Below are 19,857 nucleotides of genomic sequence, written 5' to 3'. Positions count from 1 at the left end.
GGAACAATGGATGGTACATCATGTCAGCAACAAGTCTTAAAGCACCAGCCTGAATGCTCAGCTTCACTCTTTGCCAGGAGACAGAGAGCCACTTACACCCATCATTTCTCTTACATACTCAGCACTGAAACCAAAATTACTTAATATGGCTTTCAATCTTGCACGTTATCTTTGTTTCTGAAAAACAAGAACTGCCAGCTTTAAAGCAAGCATGGCATTCTTACTGGCAGGGCTGCCTCCCTCTCCCTGGGAAGCTAACATGTCTCACCTCACTGCACAACCCAATGCAATGACAGTGTCCTCAAAACAACAATAAAGCAAAGGAAAAAGCCGTATAAACTGAAATATCATTTGACCATTAGGACTGGGAGAAAATTAGATGTGCAGCAAGTTAGCAAGCCTTACTTGGATGCAAAGAATTGGGACCGAACACCCAGCAGGGAAGCAAACCCCAAAATTCGGGAAATAAAGTCATGGTCATCCTGCTGTCCACCAGGACTCCCAAATATTTTATTCCATTCTGTATAGACATCCTAATTACTTTAAACGAGAAGCACATGGCTTATACTATATAAATTGTTTAAAATCTTACAATTATTAATCTGGGGTTTTTAATTAATGCTACTAAACTATAATTGTGTGTAGGTTAGAATTAAGAACAACCCAGAAGAGAGTTACACTGTCTCAACCACAATCTCTCTCAACTCCACGATTCCTGTTTAAAATTCTCAGCGAGGTCAATATTCTATTTTTGAAAAGGAATTGCAGAAGACACTACACTTGAAGGAGCTTTCAGCCAAAACTTCTCTCACCGGTTCACAGCCCAGTCTGTGCTTAACAGCATCCCACCAGCGAGAATATAGGATGTAAACAGCAAAGACGGCCTTAAGAAGGCAGGTCAGCTGTGCTGATACTGGGAAGTTTTGGTCTAGGGGGCATTTTAAAGTAAGGAAAGGAGTTTGGGTTTTGTCTTCTTTACATGGACAAACACACAGACCAGGAAGTTGAACAAGAAAGTAACCCCTAAAAACAAATCACTCTTTTTAAAATAAATTCTTCATGCAAGCACCATAATTGTCTGCAGTTCATAATCATCTCTACACACTACAGAAGTCAATAAGCTAAACCGAACCCAAATAATTTTATTACACAAATAACTCTTAAGGCCAAGCATTTACACTATACATTAAATAAAATCTAAAAATTACATTGGAATCACAACTTTTAAATTTGTGCTGCTGTTCCCGTTCATTACCCTGAAATGTAAAGTCTGTTTACAATATTTGATGTGAAGAACATACGAAAAATAAAGCCAGCTTACCGCTTCCAAGGACATATTTGCTCGAACACACCCAGCGTTGCAGTTTTTTGTTTGTCTTTTTTTTTTTTTTTTTTTTTATTTAGGGGCAGGAAGAAAAATGTCAGAGAGAGCAAAGTTCACGTCTTAACCTGAAAAGGATCCAGGCTCAGCACTAAGCCAGGCGGGAGCAGCTGCACACACCTGCGCAGGCAGAAAGTCTTCTCTGAGCCAGTTCTATCACAGACACGGTCTCTGCTGAGCAGGGGGCTGAAGCGCTGCATATCTCCAACACCCCGGTCAAAGCGTCCAGCTTGCTCACCAGAATGCCCTCAAAGCCTACCAACAGACTTTTCTACCTTAACTGATGAAAGCTGCTAATTAATCTATCTGCTCCTCCCTCATTTGAGTTCCTGCCTTGAGTTTATGATCGAACTGGTTTTACTACCGTGAAAAGCCGTATTACTCACAATATAGCTAGTTACAAAACTAAGATAGCAACAAACGAAGTAAAACAAGCAACTTAACCTTTTCTCAGCTATGTACAGACAAAAGCTCTAAAAAATGAGCAGAAGAATAAACACCAAATCATTATTTCCAGCTTCTCAATACAATAGCTGGCTGGAGAGTGAATAGCACGACTAAAAATAAATAAACAAACAAGCAACAAAATACGAACAAAACAAAACAAAACCCACCACTCAAAAAGCCTTCCACACCCCAAACATCTTAACATCTACAAAAACCTCACATTCAGTCCAACAGCTCTACTGCACTGCTCTAACCCATCCTGGAGATTAATGTCTGTGTGCACATTTCACACTGTGATTAATTTTAGAAAGGAAAAGCTGCTCTCAAAGAAAACAATAAAAGTCTGCTATGTTTCCACTGCTAATTCCTTTCAGGAATTTATGAAGTTGTTTATTTTAAATTGCCCATACAGGAAGAGGGAGGAAAAAAGGCAATAACAATGTCAGGAACAAGAAGTCTAATTCAAATATTTCAGCCCCACAAAAAGCTTATATGCACACAGTCCCAACAGGAATTTCAAATCAGGTTTTGTTAATAAAACTTGAAATCTATGAACTCCAAAATCCAACACTGTAATACAGGCAGAAAATCTTTAAAAGGGCTTATTATTGAAAAATGAATTCAAGGAAATTAGCTTCACGAGTGGGCAACGTAATTGCTTGTACCTTTTTTCCATACTTGTTTTCAAATATATAGCCACCACAATCTTCTCCACCACCCCTGAGCTCTGGTTTCAGGACTGCTTTGGACATTGCACCCCCTAAGTTCCCTCTCAACCTTTACAAATACCTCCTGCTCTCCATCCAGTGCAGTGACACAGCCACACTAGCACCCGAGGATGATTTGGAGGCTTTATGGGGTTCTCCTGAACAGAGTCTACTTGTTCTCTTTCTTTTAATGCAAAATAATGCAAGTGGAAGTCAGCACCAAGAACTTTTGGGACAGACCATCTCAGGCTGCTTGGTTAACCCACCAAGTGACAAGGTCATAGAAAATGCCTGGTTCCCAGCTGGCACTAGGAACCAGGTACCACCAAGCTCTGGTCCTTCTTCAGGATCTCACTTTTAATGGGCAAATAGTTTGGGTAGAAACCAAAACACTCAAATAAAAAGGTACCAGCAGATGTTATAAGGTAGCAAACATCAACATCACATCAGAATCCACAGGAAGCTTCTATACATTCCATTCTGCATAGGAGTATTTCAAAGTTATATAGGGTTTAGCTCACTTACTGGTCTGTACAACAAATTAACCCATTTGAAAATACAATGTCAGCTTCCTTTGCTGCACTCCTGGCAGCAAAGACCCAATTGCTACTACTACATGAAACATAAACCCACTACCACGACATAAAACTATTTTGCAATATTTAGAAGATTTGAGGAAAAAAAGGAAGACATAATCAAAAAGCTATTTCCTACAGGACTTTAACAACTCAAAATGAAGTTCACAGCACTCGGTCATACTTCAAATAGAAAAGACATTTGTCAAAGCATGCAAAAGTCAAAGCCTCAGGAGTGGTGTAAAAAAAGTCAGTAAATCCTCTGTATTACTGGAGCCCTGAAGGAGGGAACAGGAGGGCACTGATCTGCTTTAGCAGTGATGACACAGTCCAGATCTGGGGCATCCAATACATCCATGCAGCATGCAGCCGTAATCCTCCTGTCAACATTTCAGTTTGTCCTTCAAACAGGCGAGAAGCAGCCGCACGCTGCCTGGCAGCCAAGGACAGTTTGCAGCTGCCACCAAGGCAACAAGCCCTTTTCCTGCCCTCAGAGAGGATGAAGAAGAGAAACTAACAAAATGAGCAAAAACCAAACCAAAATTAGCACCTCCCCCCCTGCAGTTCTCCTGCAGTTGACTTATGAAAATCAAAGGCTTCTTATAAAGAATTCATTTACCTTCTCTAAAAACATCTAACATTCGAAAAATAAAACTTGTTCATCCTCACTCAGTTTAATTTGTCATGTATTTATTATGTTTTTAAATATTTTATACACAAAGAGGCTAGGTAAATCTAGTGGGTAACATGCACTTTCAGCTCTAATCTTTTTCAGATCAGCACAGATTGTAATTTAACATCCAAATTCTGCATGGAGAGGTTATACCCTGGTCTCAGGTCAATTCTTAACAAACCAGCATATATATATATTGCAAAAAAACCCAAACAAACAAACAAACCAAAGTTTATCTATATAATGAGTTCAGGCCAGATCCCCACCTAAACACATTGAATTACACTAATAACAGAAAAATAAGAAGATCCTTTCAGGAAGTAATAAATATTCAAGTACAGACCCAGAATTTTGCATCCAAATGTGTAAAACTTGGTGCAACCCTTGGTCCTGTCCACACTGATTTGCTCTCTTTGGTCACATTTCTACTGACCTAACCTGGGAGATCCACCCCATGCACCCAAGTTCCCTCCACTCCTCCCAGCCTAGTGTCCTTCCAGCTGCTCCCTCCTCACGGCATCAATCAGACCTTCAGCCTCATTTCCCTTTCGTGTGCATCATGAGAAGCTATCAATATTTGTCCCTCTTCAGCATCCTTCTTGTCATTACCCTCCCCAATCAACTTGCTACACTTCTCTGCTCTCAACCCTACACACTCTTGGAGGAGCTGTAGGGAGGTTCCTGATTAGAGCAGGAAGACACCCTTTCCCATAGAAAGCTCAGAGGACACAGAGGCCACCACCACACGATGGTGGTGAGCTACTGGTGTGGCAACAAATGAGTAAACCCATTTCTCAAGGGATTTTCCGTGTTCACAAGGCCAAAGTACAACCCTGCTTCGGCTTGTTTCCACCTCCCTCCTGCAGTTCACCAACACCTTGCGGGCGTTAACATTGCACCAGGCCAAGCTGGAACATTTGAGTTTCATCACTGAGGTTTGGCATTTGCAGCAGTCTGGTCACAGTAGCATTTCATAGATCCTGCACTATCAACAACCTCCTGCAGCCATAAATGAAAACAATTAAACAGGAGGCAGAAAACCCTCACTTTTCTGCAACAGCTTTCCCAGAAATAGACTTTCAAACTATTACTACCGGTAAATTAACTTTTAAGAAGAAACTATAAGCAAATTGGCTGTGAATAAAACCATGGCTTTCACTTTCCTAATAATTAACGCTTCCCCATCAACCCAACACTGCATGACAGCCTTCCAGTCAATGCATACCATCTTAAAAGTTCCCAAGATCAGCCTCATAAACCATGGCAAGAAGGCAAGTTATCCCCTGCTGTCATGAAACCAAAGAGATAATTTTCTTCTACACAACTACCTTTTCACTTCTCCAAAACCTTACACCTTCTAGAAAACTGACTGTCCCCTGTAATTCAGGATATCCAGCCATGCCATGCAAATACTGAACAGCTATATAGTTAAAAATACCTGGAGCTGAGATGCATAAAGATTTTTCAGGATGGAAATAATTTAAAGTGAAGTTTCTAAAAGCCACAGCTGCAGAAGGGCAAGAAAATACCCAACATATTTAGTATTTAACAAGGAAACATGCCACATTCGACCCCTCTTTGCTGTTCAGCAGAAAGATGGTCTTGACACAAGAACCAAAGAGCCATGTCTGATGCTTACTTCCTATATGGTATTTGAGTGCTAATTAAGTACATCATCAACACAGTAATCATCAAAACACCACTTAAGGTAGAATTACTTGATTTTGAACTACAAATGGATTTTAAACTAAACTACAAACAACTTTAAAATATTAGACAAGTGAAAGGTATTCATACAAACTTTTCCTTAATAAGAGACCTTCTCTGAGAACAACTGGATTATTCCCATCAGTTTTAAAAGGTAGATACTTAAATCCCTCCTCAATATTTTTTTTTAAAAGTAATTTTGCTTTTTCAATAAGATGAACAGAAAAATCGTCAAATTTAATGTAAGCAACTGTAAAGAAGTGTTTATAGCACTGAATAAATTTTCTCTTGAGTTTAATAATATGAAAATATCACAGTAAGACACATTAGACAATTCTGTTTTGCAAATAATTAATTTCACTTTAAAAGAGACAGGAATATCTAAATTCTCTTTTATTATATTTATGGGAGTTACCCTTGGAAGTTACTAAAAAGCTCAGAAAGCATAAAGAAGCAAAGCATAACATCTCCATTACACTTGCGTAGTTAAGAAGACAAAATATCTGCAGCTCAGATGACCATATTTCAAAATTTACACGTGGAATAGCACACCTAGCAGCCTTGCAAACTTCTTCATTGTAAGTAACTAATAAATAGGTGCATACTCAATATTGCACATAGAAAATTTTCAGAGAAAACAGGAAAATTGTGGAAGGTGCAAATAAGAACTTCCATTAAAATTAGGACTTAAACACAGGAAAAATATAAAAGGTTAAATAAAAGGTTTAAGCAGCAGTATCTCACAGCAGAAGACAATGACTGTGAGTCAGTTGCCCAGCACTGAGTGAGACAAGAGATCCCAGAGAAGAGGATCATGTTTAGAAAGATGATGACAAATCCAAAAACATGACAGTGCTGCAGCCCTCACTTCAGACCCTTCCCATCTCAGATATCTGCTGCTGGCAAATGGGGAGCCCAGTCAGGAAATCAAATAAGCTGAAAGCCACCCGATTTCGTTGTTACCTTTTAGCTGGACACGTTCCCTGCCCCATCCCTTTGCAGAGACAGGAAAAAGGCAGTGCCAGCCGTGAACAGGGTAGGGCAGAATTGCTCCTTCAAACAAGGCATCTCAATCCAGGCTGAAGCACCCACACAACCACAGCCTGAGGAGGTAGTTTTTCATTAGAGCTGAGATGACTGAGTTGTGACCCCACTCTCCCAACTCTCTCGTGACTTGGTATCTTCTGTAGGGGTTGGTTTGGGGGTTTTTTTGTGGTTTATTTTTTTTTTAATCAGTTCATCTCACTAAAGCAGTTAACCACGGCTACAGATAACTGTCAGTGCACTGAAGTAGTAGGAAGGAGACAGAACACACAGTGAAAGGGTACAGGTCAAAAGAAATGCTGAAGTGAGCAAGAACAGACAGCAGAACTTACTCCAACAGAAAACGCTTTCAAAAGCATATTAAAAAAATGCAATAATCTAAAAGGTCTTCCAGTTAAAAAAAATAAAAATAAAAATTACATTGTTACAAATACAAATCATGATTATTCTAACCATTTCAATAACTAGCCTGCAGCACCAACACAGTAAAACCAAGTCAATGCACCAAACTCACCTTCACAAAATTGTCAGGGAACATGCCCCTTTTGCCATTTAGCTCCCCTTCTAACCATCCTTCTTCTTCCAGTTTTTTCACATTCCTGATGATTTCCCCAACTCGGATTGTTAACTCATCGTCATGCACTGCATCATAGTCATATTCCACGATATAGTCCACTAAAAAGAAAAAAAAAAAATAAACCACAGTGAATGCAACTCAGACACGGAAATACAATTTGAAAGTCATGGGTGTACAAAAAGGCAGAGCTAAGGACAGATGCTAAGAACAAGCACTTCCCTTACAGCAAGACTCATCTGTTAATTGCAGTGCTCCAAATAATTTTGGAGAGGGGGGGAAAAAAAATGGACAGTCACCCATTAGAATAAAATAAATTTCAGACTATGACATCAGGTCATATTTTGGTGGTGGTGGGTAGGTTTCTGTGCACATGTGGTGGAAAGGATTGCTGGATTTTTCCCCCCCCCCCCCCAGCCCTGCCAAGTTGCAGCTCAAGATTTGCCAACTATGAATCACTGCCCACTGGGCAAGTGTTGGTTACTCAATGCATATTTGGGGCCAAAGAGAGAGGAAGGTTCAAATTGTGCATGTATGGTACGTACATGCAATGCCTTGTTAATTCTCATACTTGCATCTGCTGCACACACAATATTTTTGCAGGTGTGATCCAAGAAATGGGAATAGAGCCAGAAAGTGTACGATTGACAATATCGTACAACTTCAATTGCCCAGACAAGTAAAAGGCACCCTCCTTCAGATTCATCTGGTTTTGTATGAAGAAGAGTAAACAAACGAGCTTTAATTTTGATATAATTAAGTTTACTCAGAGAAGCATAGCTATGTATTTACATACTCGTCCATCTGTTGCACAAGATCCACGAGTGTTGCTTATTAACAGCTTAAGGTTTGTTTGTCAATAAAGGCTCATTTGTTCATCAAGAATTTTTTCTTTATGCCAGAAATCACAAAAAACCTGCAGCAATCAAATAATCTTCCCTCTCACTCAAATCCAGTCAGGACACCCAGGCATGACCAAACCTAACACTGTTCTCACTGAAACCTCCCTCTCCTCTGCAGATCATAACAAACATGCACAAAGACAAGAGCACAACAGGGTTAAAAGACAGAAATCCTGAATGGCTGGAGAAGTTTTTTCCCAGGTTACTCTTTATTCTATCAGTGCATAATAATATTCAACAATTAATTCATAAATTAAGGAATCAAATGGGAGAAAGTATTATTTCCTGCTCTTGAACTTACAGCTCCATTAAACCAATGTAAAATTCTGATCTGTGGATAGTGTTGATCAGAAGTGCTGCTGCACACATGCTGCAACGTAACCTTTCTCCCTCTGTTGCCTATAGATGAAGTCAGAAAACCTCTGGTAAAAAACAGAACTACAGGATGGTGCCACGAATACAAGTGAAGCTAGAATCATCTGTCTGGCAAACTATTTTCTGGATACAGCCATTAACAAAGGAACCAGGCAAATATAAACATGAAGACTGAGTTTTTCTTTTTTTCCTTTGTTTTCTTCATTATGAACACAAGTTGTCACCAGAGTTATCTGCTTATGAAACTCCAAACGTGTGCTTTTTGTACTGTGTATCACAGAATCACATGAATCATAGAAACATAGAATGGCTTGGGTTGGAAAGGACCTTAAAGATCATCCAGTTCCAACCCATCAACCACTAGATCAGGCTGCCCAGGGCCCCATTCAACCTGGCCTTGAACACTTCCAGGGCTTCCACAGCTTCTTGGGGCAACCTGTGCCAGTGCCTCACCACCCTCAGGTGAAAAATTTCCTTCTAATATCTAAACTAAGTCTCCCCTCTCTTAGTTTAAAGTCATTTCCTCTTGTCCTATCACTATCTGCCCATGTAAAAAGTCACTCTCCCTCCTATTTCTAAGCTCCCTTCAAGTTCTGGAATTCTGCAGTGATGTCTCCCGGAGCCTTCTCTTCTCCAAGCTAAACAAGCCCATCCCCCTCAACCTTTCTTCATAAGAGAGGTGCTCCAGCCTGCTGATCATGTTTATTTTTGCCAAATATATTCTCTAAGCTTGTTTCAAAGCATCGTATTTCCCCATTACTGCCTGCAGCAAGCACAGGAGTTTTGTCTTGCTTCTGCACCAAACTGTCTTTTGAGTGGCTGACATGAAATACTGCCCGACAGATAGGAAATTCTGGCAGTCACAGATCATAAAGACAAGAGCCATTCATCACCTACAGTCTGGAAATAAAAATGTCATCTTCCAACCAACTCAACCCAACAATTTTGGAAACCTACAAATGTATAAAAATGTAAGAAATATCCACGTTACATATTTCTCTCATGACAGACTCTGGTTTTAAGCACATTAGCAGGTATTATATTTCAATATACACTGTGGGATGATTTTATGAAGTTAAACATGGAAAATGGACCAGAACACAGTGTCAGTCATGGTAAATGTTTACACCACTGCAGACTACGACTCGAACTGCCAAACACCTGGTCCTTTATCCACAGAAGCAGTAGGCAATCGTACTCACAATATGTCAACATGAACTCATTATTCTGAAAGCTTCTTTATTTCCTTGGGGGAACATTTCTATATTTGTGCTCAAAATGCACCACACGTTCATTTTGGTCACCTTTCCAGACTGTAAAACATGGACTCAGTCATGTCAACAACCAAATGAGGATCTCAAGAACCTGCCAGTCATCATCCCATGTGCCTCTGTGTTCCAAAGACAAATAGCACTAAGTGAACATCAGCTTTTTATGTTTGAAATATAGGTGCTGAGTTTCCTCTTGTCTGTCAGTGATAGTCAATACCATCCTCATTCTCATGGATACATATACATAACAGATCTGAACTCTGTTGTCTCACTTGTAAGGTGGGAAGGGTCATGGGGAATTCAAGATATTTTTAATCCCATACATTTTTTTCATGCGATGACACAGAAACTGCAAGAAGTTACACATCTCACTACTACATGGTCCTCAAGAGGAACACTTACCAGTTTTGCTTTTCAATATTAACAAGTAGCACTAGATGAGCTGTCCAGGTAATTTGGACTGCAGTATGATGGGCAAGAAACCATTCTGCTACCAAGACAGCCCAGATTAAACAGGCCTCTGAAAGATCTTCAAGTATCATATCTGCCCAAGCAAAAACAGTGTTCAGTGGTGACAGAAAATGTTTCTAAAGAATCACAATTCTTTACAATAACAATAATGAGGAATCACGTCAGCCCACAGATTATACTTCTGAATGCTTCAAGTTCTCCACATTCTCACTGAAAAGCTTTACTCAAGAACAGATGTGATACTAAAATCAGTCATCAATAAATTGGACTGCAGTTAGACAAGCTGGTCAAAACCTTCAAAAACCTGAAAGCCTCAACTGGTAGAAGGTGCAGCAGAACACCTCAGCAACACAAATTACCAAAGCCAACTATCTTACCTCCCCTCTACTTTTTACACAGCTTTCTCAATTTCAAACCCAATTCAAATCGATTATGTGTAGCTAAAAAGTCCATAGTGACCAAGTCTTGGATGAAAAATAGTGTTCTCAAGCTTGAGCATGAACACTGTAAGGTTGACCATGCTTTTCTTGCACATTCAATGGGACCAAAGCTCACCTGAGAGGGAGACAACATCCTCCTGAGTTTTCACAGGCAGTATGGGCCATTACAAACCTCCTACACTGTGTGCAAAGCAGATGTCTTTATCCTACATCTCTAACAAATAAGCAGCACTCTTGTTTTGGCAATAATTCAAATGTAAACATAAGACATCACCTGGAACATGCTTCCAACCAAGGAAATAGGGAAGGAAACAAAAAAAAAATGACAAGCCAAATGAGAGTCAGGTTGATTAGGGTATTATAGCAAATAAATTATAGACTGTAAGAACTGACAGAACAGATTTAGAAACACGGGACTACGTTCAGTGTCCTGGTAGCAGTGGAAGGGCTGGAAACTCTGTTCAATGAAGTATCAGAGGCAGTTGAGTCAGTGCCACCCAAGAGCACCAGGATGGTGACAGTGGGAATAAGCAAAGATGTATGAAAAGAAAATTATGCCTGATCAACCTGACAGCTTTCCACAATGAAATGCTACTTCACTGGATGACGGGAAAGCAGTGGACACTGTCTCCCGTAACATCCATACACAAACTGATAGAGTACAGACCACATGACTGCAAACTGAAATGGACTGAAAACAGTCCAAAATGTCAGGCTCAAAGGGTTGTGATCAATGACACATAGTCCAGCTGGAGAAGAGTCATCAGTGGCGTGCCCCAGGAGTCAATGATGATTCAACATCTTTATTAATGACCAGGATGACAGGACTGATTGCACTCTCAGCAAGTCTGCAGATGATACAAAACTGTGAAGAACAGCTGACAGACCAGGCAGGGGCATTGCTATTCAGAGGAACCTGAACAGGCTGAGGAAATGGGCCAACAGGAACCCTATGAAGTTCAAAGGGAAATGCCAAGTCCTACCCCTGGGGAGGAACAATCCCATGCACCAGTACAGGGCGTGTACTGCTTCACTGGAAAGCAGCTTAGCAGAGGAGGACCTGGTGGACACCAAGTTGACATGAGCCCTTGTAGCAAAAGAAGGCCAACAGGACCTTGGAGTGCTGCATTAGGAGTATTGCCACAAGGTCAAGGAAGGTGATCCTCACACTCTGTTCACCACTGGTGAGACCCATCTGGAGTTCTGGGTCCTATTCTGGGCTCCCCAGTACAAGACAGACATGAACATACTGGAGTGAGCCCAACAAAAGGCCACAAAGATGACTAAGGGACTGGAGTATCTTCATACAAGGAAAGGCTGAAAGAGCTGGGAAAAGGTTCAGGGAGATCTTATTGATGAGGGTATGGAGAAGACTGAGTGGAGCCCAGTGAAAGCACAAGAGGTAGCGAGCACAAAATGAAACAGAACAAATTCCACTTAAACATACAACTAAAAAAATATTGACTGGACATCTTTGGGGGGAAAGTTGGTTATAGCAGACTCTATGGGAGTGGTCTGTTCAGCTCTTGGTTTTGAGTACGGTGACAACCTGACTCATGAAACAATAAAACAGACCAAACATGTCAAAGCCAGTCAGCCCAGTCGACATCTACAGACTATGTTGTTCCCCAAGGCAAAGACAAAAAGTGTCCTATCTACAAAACACTGCCTCTTTGACAAAACAGCTCATGCTGGGAGCCAAGGCAGCAGCGCTGCCTGCACGAGGCATTCAGTCACTGCTGGCACAGGTGGACTCTCCCCTTCTCCAAAACTTACACAACCGGCTCTTCTGCCAACCACATCCCAGTGCCAAAGCAGACACAAGCCTCCTGACACCGATAAGCGTGGCTGCATAACACCCATCTTCACTGATCTGAAACAAAGGGAGTTTTCAGCTACTCAGACTCCTTCTGACGTTGGTTATTATAAGTAACTAAGGCACTCTGGGAGCCTTAAAAAAAACAAAAACAACAAAAAACCCCCACCCCACATAAATAAATCAAAGAAAAGAGTGGAAAATATACTGAAATTCTGGCATGCCTGTGTCTTCAATAGAAATAACCAAGTGTCAAGACACTCATCCAGCAAAGAGCATAATTTCACATTTTTGGTACTTTGTTTAGGATATCACAATACTCTCAGAATCCAGTGACCTTTCCGTAGTAGCCAGAAAAAGACACAAACCAGATATAAAATAAATCCCCTGAAAAACACATTTAATAGCTTATAAAAGGAAAAAAACAAACACAAAAACAAAACCAAAAAAACCCCACCACAGGATAACTGAAATCCTTGCACATAACTTTCAAGCTATTCAGGAAGCCATGCTGAAACTTGCTGCAGACCTGGAGGGACCAACTCCAACATCAAGCAGCAAGAGGAGCTTGATTTGCACGTCATGCTCCACAAAGGTCTCTCCAGGCAGGTTTTAGGTCAGTTCAGATTCAAAGTCATTTATTGGAACGTGAACCCTGGAAAGTTGTGCAGCTTCCAGAAGCAACTTGCCAGCAGAACTGCAGTTACACTAGAAACTGAGATTTTGCTTTTCCAATTTATTATAACAAACAGTTGCTCTGTTATTAGTATTGTTACTGGTACATCTATTACAAAACAAAGTTTAGTCTCCTATAAAACCAAGCTAACATTTTTGTTGTTATGTAGGAATACATACACACAGAGTTATTTAGTTTTATAGGAGACAGCAAGCTTAGAGACAAATGCTGTCAGAAGACACAATCTTATCCTTTTAACTATCATACTTTTCTTCACAACTACCTCAAAATCAGGTGTTGGATGGAAAGAGAATGCTCCTTCCAATTGCTTTCCCCCAGAAACGTTCCTACAATTTGTGAGATATAAGAGTTCCAGCTGATTTAATAGTAATACCATAGTATACATTTGGCCACTGGAGAGATTTTATCACTGAAGAAGTAGTTTAGGTGTTTAAATGCTGAACAATGAAAACACCTCTGGAAGTGTTAAAACAGAAGCAGTGGTTATAAGAATGGGGTTTTTTCCACTTCAACACCACCTAATTCCCTGTTACCCTGACCTGAGCCACTGATGACAATCCATACACTCAAAAATACCTGGTGGACTCCCCATTGCCCTAAAAATTCTAGCCCCTGCTTCCAAAACTGCAGGAGTTCCGTCCTACAAAGCTCTCCTGGTAACACATGTGCACAAGTTGAGCACCAGGGTTTGGCAACCAAAGACAAATCCCTCCTGGCCAAGAGCCTCCACTGCTTTGCAGCCAAGCTCCTCTTTCTGTGCTCCAGATCTGCTCCCGTGATTCACTCTCCTGTTTACACAGCAACCCACAATGACCATAATAACCAGTTCCCCAAAGACCAAAGGATTCTTTTGGGGTACAGAGGTAGGTTTGGTCTTCCTCACACTGAGTAGGGAAGTGCCTCACATTTCCCACTGTTGGGGAAACCACTCTGACCACTGGTCTGGTGCAAAAAAGTACTTCCTCTCCTTTCACACCCCAACAGCCATCACCATGAGAAGCAGCCTATGGACTGAACCTTCAACAGACAGAGACATACACTATTTCCTACGGTCCTTCTCATGGTGTCCAAGGCAGCTTCATCACACATAGAAAGTAGCAAACCTGCAAAGATGTACTTCCAAGACATCTCAACCCAGGGATGCTGTGATCCCATCCTCTCTTCTGTGTGCATTCACATGGTCCCTTCCCCCTGCTCTGCACTTTAATTAGTACTTATTTATGTTACGGGTGAATCAGACAAAGAAAACAGCCTGAGAGAAAACTATTTCGTGCCAATTTTCTGCAAGTTTATCTCTCTCAGATGGCTCCTTGCAGGGTCAGAGGGGCAGGATTGCACCAAACCCAACCTTAGATCAACATCTACATCATTGTTACAGTCTAGATCAGGAGTGCACTCAACTATGATGGCATGGATTCACTTCCAAGCTATTAAGAAATAGAACAACAGAAGAGTATATTTAACTAAAGAAGACCGTGCAGTCCACATATATTTTACAATGTCTATGAATACCTGAAGCGCGGGGGGAAAATGGATGGGGCCAGGCTCTTTTCAGTAGTACCCAGGGACAGGACAAGGGGCAATGGGCAAAAACTGGAACATCAAAAGTTCCAGACAAACTTAAGGAAAAACTTCTTTACTGTGAGGGTGACAGAGCACTGGGACAGGCTGCCCAGAGAGGCTGTGGAGTCTCCTTATCTGGAGATGTTCAAAACCCACCTAGAAGCCATCCTGTGCAACCTGTTGTAGGGAACCTGCTTTGGCTGGGGGGTTGGACTAGATGATCTCCTGAGGTCCCTTCCAACCCCCACTATTCTGTGATTCTGTGAGTACAGTTCACCACAGCCTTCAATAAGTCAAGAGGTTTAAGTCACACTATACAGGACAGTAGACACCCACCCGAGCTGTGCCATGGGGAGCCATCATACTCATGGTCCACATGGAGGACTTGCAAAACAGTTGCATCACAGGGACTACTGAAAGCATTAAGCATCACAAGTAAGATGTTCTACCTGCACAGTAGCTCAGAAGGAGGTCGGGTGCCTCCTGTACAGCCTCGGAAATAGCAGTGACACATAGCAGAGCCATTTCTACCTGTGCCTACTCCCAGGTGAGCCATACCAGTCGTGCCAGCTCCAGTCCTGATAAACAGCTCTGCACCAAAGGAGTCACGTTGCTTCCTGTTCCTGAAGCTTTGATCCCCTGTACACCAGACAAGCAAACTTCTGCTGCCACAAGGAAGGCATGGGGCAGAGAAGGCACTCTGCAGTTTAAAATAATCCCAACCTCATATATTCAAATATTGACTTCAGTTTTTGTTTTAAGCAAAATGCCTTGAGGATTCTTTCATTAATTTATAATAAAACAACATAATGCAACTGGAATTGAAGAATCTTCATACCATTCTTTTAAGAAATTAATTTTAAGACTTTTCAATTAAGTCTCAATTTGCTGTTAGCTGATTATTCCAGTAGTCGATTATTTCAAACACAGAGAACTTAGATCTGTAGAATTTATTAGCTTAGGGCATGGGTAAACAAATATTGTTTTCAAGCAGTAGAGATACCTTCAACATGAGCAAATTATAATATAATGTTGGACCCAAGATGATTCTACATAAAACTAGCTCAGCTGTGTCCACACGAACTCTGGGAGTACCACAAACACCCTGCTGCCATCCCATGGGGACTCAGTTTGGATTCCAACAGGATTTGCTCCATCTGAACCAAGAGTCTTCACACTCACTCCAACACACCCCACGTCTCACAAGGCTCATGGGGTTTGATGCATCATCAGCTGAACCACAGCAAGCAGCCACCTTGCTGCAGAGTCAGGCCAAGTTCCCAACAAGCCCTCTTGCCACTTCCCCAGCATAAGAGATGATCAGACAGAGCACCGTCCCCACCTGCGCTCACGTTCATGCAGCGCTGTGCCAAGCCCCTCTTCCTCCATCAGATTAAAAAAAACAAAATCTTTTTAGACAGGCATTTAAAAATTACAGTATTTTCAATCAAAGACCGTAGCACTGGTTATCAAGAAAATGCATCACTCTTCTGGAATAACATATTATCTCTTCTATCATAAGTCGCCACCAAAAAGGTGCTGGATATATGTGATGGTTTACAAAACCAGTTAGAAACTTCATGAGCGCTCTCCAGTGCTTACAGTGAGGGTATTTTATACTGTTCTAAAAACAGCTTTTAGAAAAAAACAAATTAATTAAGTCAGAATAAACACATATGGAGAGGATGGGGGGGACAACAAACACACCAACAAAACAACTTTCAAACATATTAAGTCTCACAATATCCAATATCACATTTACACCTTTGCTTGTCCAGACTTATAGCGGCCTTCCAAGAAAGCTTGGGAGGGACTTTTCATAAGGGCAGTTAGTGACAGAACAAGGGGAAATGGGTTTAAACTGAAAGAGGGGAGGTTTAGATCAGATATTAGGAAGAAGTTCTTCACTGTGAGGGTGGTCAGACACTGGAACAGGTTGCCCAAGGAAGTTGTGGATGCCCCCTCCCTGGAAGTGTTCAAGGCCAGGCTGGATGAGGCTTTGAGCAACCTGGTCTAGTGGAAGGTGGTCCCGGTTGATGGCAGGGGGGTTGGAACTACATGATCTTTAAGGTCCCTTCCAATCCAAACCATTCTATGACCTCAGCATCAGCAGCCCAGCTACCGTCAGCTTCCCCTTTTGATTAAATACTGTGAGCTCTGAGGGGAAAAAAGTTATCATTAGAAAAAGGGAAGGAATGAGCTGGAATAAAAGGTAGTTCTGTTATTTTGCTGAAGTATGAAGCCTCACCAAATTTTATACCTTCCAATGACAATGGAGACCTTGTTGCCTCCTTTCAGTATATAAAGGAGCTTATAAGAAAGTTGGAGAGATACTTTTTACTGAGGTTTGTAGTGACAGGACAAAGGGTAATGGTTTTAAACTGATAGAGGGTAGATCTAGATTGGACATAAAGACATTTTTTATGATGAGGGTGGTCAGACACTGGAACAGGTTGCCCAGATAAGCTGTGGCTGCTCCTCCCTGGAAGTGTTCAAGGCCAGGTTGGATGAGGCTTTGAGCAACCTGGTCTAGTGGAAGGTGTCCCTGCTGATGGCAGGGGGGTTGGAAGTGGATGATCTTTAAGGTCCCTTCTGATCCAAACCATTCTGTGATCCAGAGATCTTTTAAGGAGATTTTACCTAGGTGTTAGATACAACACACAAATAAAAGAATGTATCAGTAACTGGCTTTAGCATTTTCTCTTTCAGTGACATCCTGTGACTTTCACAAACTTCTTGTGACCCACAAGGTCTGTCAGATCCCTCATTAAAGTTTCTCACGCTTTTGATCTTACATCTATAGCTGACAGGCAGCTCTGCAGAAGCTGGTCAAACTGCAATTAATTTCAGCCACTGAACACTTCTCCCAAAAATACCTTCTCACTGCTATGCCACTGACATCTCAATTATGAACTCCCAGACAGTATGATCCCCAGTCAGCTCCAGTCGCTGTCAAAGTCAGTGATAAGACAATTTGAGTAAAGTTTTGCTTTTTTCTTCCTTTTTTTTTTTCTTTCCACCCTGCAGTGTCTGCTATTTTTCCTTACTCCTTTTATAACTTACTGTACACTGCATCACCCCATTCTAGCACAAACATTTTCTGCTTAGAGCAACAACCTCTCTACATCAATAGCTTGTCTAAAAAAAAAAAAGGAAAAATAGAAACAAAAATAGCAGTCTACCCATGAGACAGTCTGAAGCCAGGAGCCTTGGTTCTGTCAGCACAGAACTGGTCCATCTGGAAGCTGCCGCCCTGGATCCGCCTGGCATTTTTAGATTGGGCAAGTCAATGGTGCATTCTCCAAGAAATGACTCACCACACATTTTTAATAAAAGATTATGTCTAATTTTACAGCCCAGTAAGAATGGCTGAAATAATTAGGAAAAAAAAAAAAACCCAGTATGTTTTTCCTCCCAAACTATTTCAAATAACCATAGAATCATAGAATGGTTTGGATTGGAAGGGACCTTAAAGATCATCCAGTTCCAACCCCCCTGCCATCAGCAGGGACACCTTCCACTAGACCAGGTTGCTCAAAGCCTCATCCAGCCTGGTCTTAAACACTTCCAGGGAGGGGGCATGAGAAACTCATTGCATTCTAACAGTAGCCATCTCAAACATCACCTTCTGGAGCTGGCTCTGGTACAATTAGCAAGATACTTTGTCAAGGAAACTAAATAGTATAGCAGAAATCCTGCCCAGCAGCCTGCCCTGAAACATCAAAGATGCAAACCACACGCCTCATTTTCCTACTCCAGGCTCTTGTAATTTTCAAGAGCGCATTGTAGTGCTTACCACTGTGTATGACAGAACACACTTAAAAAATTAAATGTTTGTCAATTTTCACTTCCCTAAAGCAAATCATTTCCACACATACCCTCACAATTCTGCAACTGTATCCTGTAGATGATAAGTTATCTTCACCAGCCAGCTGTGAAAAAAGTGGTTTAGTGATACATTCCCCACTGCAGGTACATTAAACCAACTCTGGAAGAAACATCCAGAGAAGAATCCACCAAATGTGGATTTGATTTACTCCCTCGCTTCTATGAGCGGGAATTGCCAGACTTCATAGCAAGGGAAGACATGAAATAGGAAGTATTAAAGTAAAATCTCTACCACCTACAGGTTATTTCATACTACCTTGTAAGGACAGAAGAAGTCAAAATGTTTTACCTGGGAAGTTACATTAAGTAGAAAGCAATGTTCTGTGCTACTTGCTATTTCCTTCAGTCTGAGTACAGCTCATTGCAAAAACAAAAACAAACAACAAAAAAAACCAGCCTGGAAATGAGAGGTGACACCTGCAGGAAAGGCAGCAAATGTCTTCACAAGCAAAGGTGAAAAACTGTAGAGAAAATTAGGGACCTTAGAGGGCACAGGCAAACGTACTCATAAAAGCACACCATATCTTCTTAAGTCATGTCTCAGATACTGCTCTATATATAGATTTACGCCTCTTTCTCTGTTCCTTTCCTTAAGTTAATTTTATAACATCTATTTGGCAAAACATTCAAGGTGAGTCACAAAACACCAAATTACAAAAGCTGCTAAAACAAAGCCATGCCAAAAAGCTCTGGAGAACAAAAAGATCATACCTCATTTAGAGTTAGTTCCAAATCCAAAGCACCAAATAAGCAGTAAGAGTACCACAGAGTCAACACCGTATTTATAGGTTCTTCCCTTAAAAACTCCACTAGACAATCAGCTCATAGAAATACATCTGAAGCTGAAGACTCTGTTGCTTTTATTTTTCACAGTTATCCCCCTCCAAGTCCAAAAAAACCCCAACAATCCCAAAACAAAACACAAAAACCCCAAACCCCCACAACCCACCGTATTTGAAACCTATAAGTTTCCTTCCTTCATTATCAGGACCCCATGTTGCTACAAAAGCTCCAGCTCCTCCTGCAGATTTTTTCCAGGCCTCTTCTAGCCAAAGAGGACAGCATGATCATAGCTCCAGATTACAAATTCATGAGTTAAAAAAACTTTATCTGAAAGCCTTTTGGGTTTAAACCAAAATAAAACTCCTTTCACGCTCTATAAAAAATTTTTAAAAAAGCAAAAATGCTTTGATAGATGACCTACAATTTGGCACATATTTAATTCAGAATGACAATTAGTGTTTCTGCAAACAAGCAAGAATCTGTCTTTGAAATAAATTTATGGAAAGTTAAAAGCACCATTCGGAGCATGCACAAAGTGTTCCC

The 19,857-nt window shown here is 41.1% G+C and overlaps 1 protein-coding gene across 1 annotated transcript in view; it reads right to left on the bottom strand.

The window, feature by feature from the left end:
- The window catches only part of CD2AP (CD2 associated protein), a gene marked incomplete at both ends in the record, with an annotated part of 51,785 nt that extends 44,576 nt beyond the window's left edge, over positions 1-7,209 (bottom strand). Inside the window, one exon of the mRNA XM_010175802.1 lies at positions 7,049-7,209. Coding sequence (XP_010174104.1) covers positions 7,049-7,209 — 161 coding nt within the window. The remainder of the gene's footprint in view (positions 1-7,048) is intronic.
- Positions 7,210-19,857: the final 12,648 nt, after the last annotated feature.

This window comes from Antrostomus carolinensis, unplaced genomic scaffold (assembly GCF_000700745.2).
Source record: "Antrostomus carolinensis isolate BGI_N321 unplaced genomic scaffold, ASM70074v2 scaffold13589, whole genome shotgun sequence".
In the NCBI taxonomy this organism is placed as follows: Eukaryota; Metazoa; Chordata; class Aves; order Caprimulgiformes; family Caprimulgidae; genus Antrostomus; species Antrostomus carolinensis.
Note: the sequence above shows the minus strand (reverse complement) of the source record. Positions and strands in the feature narration are given on the sequence as shown.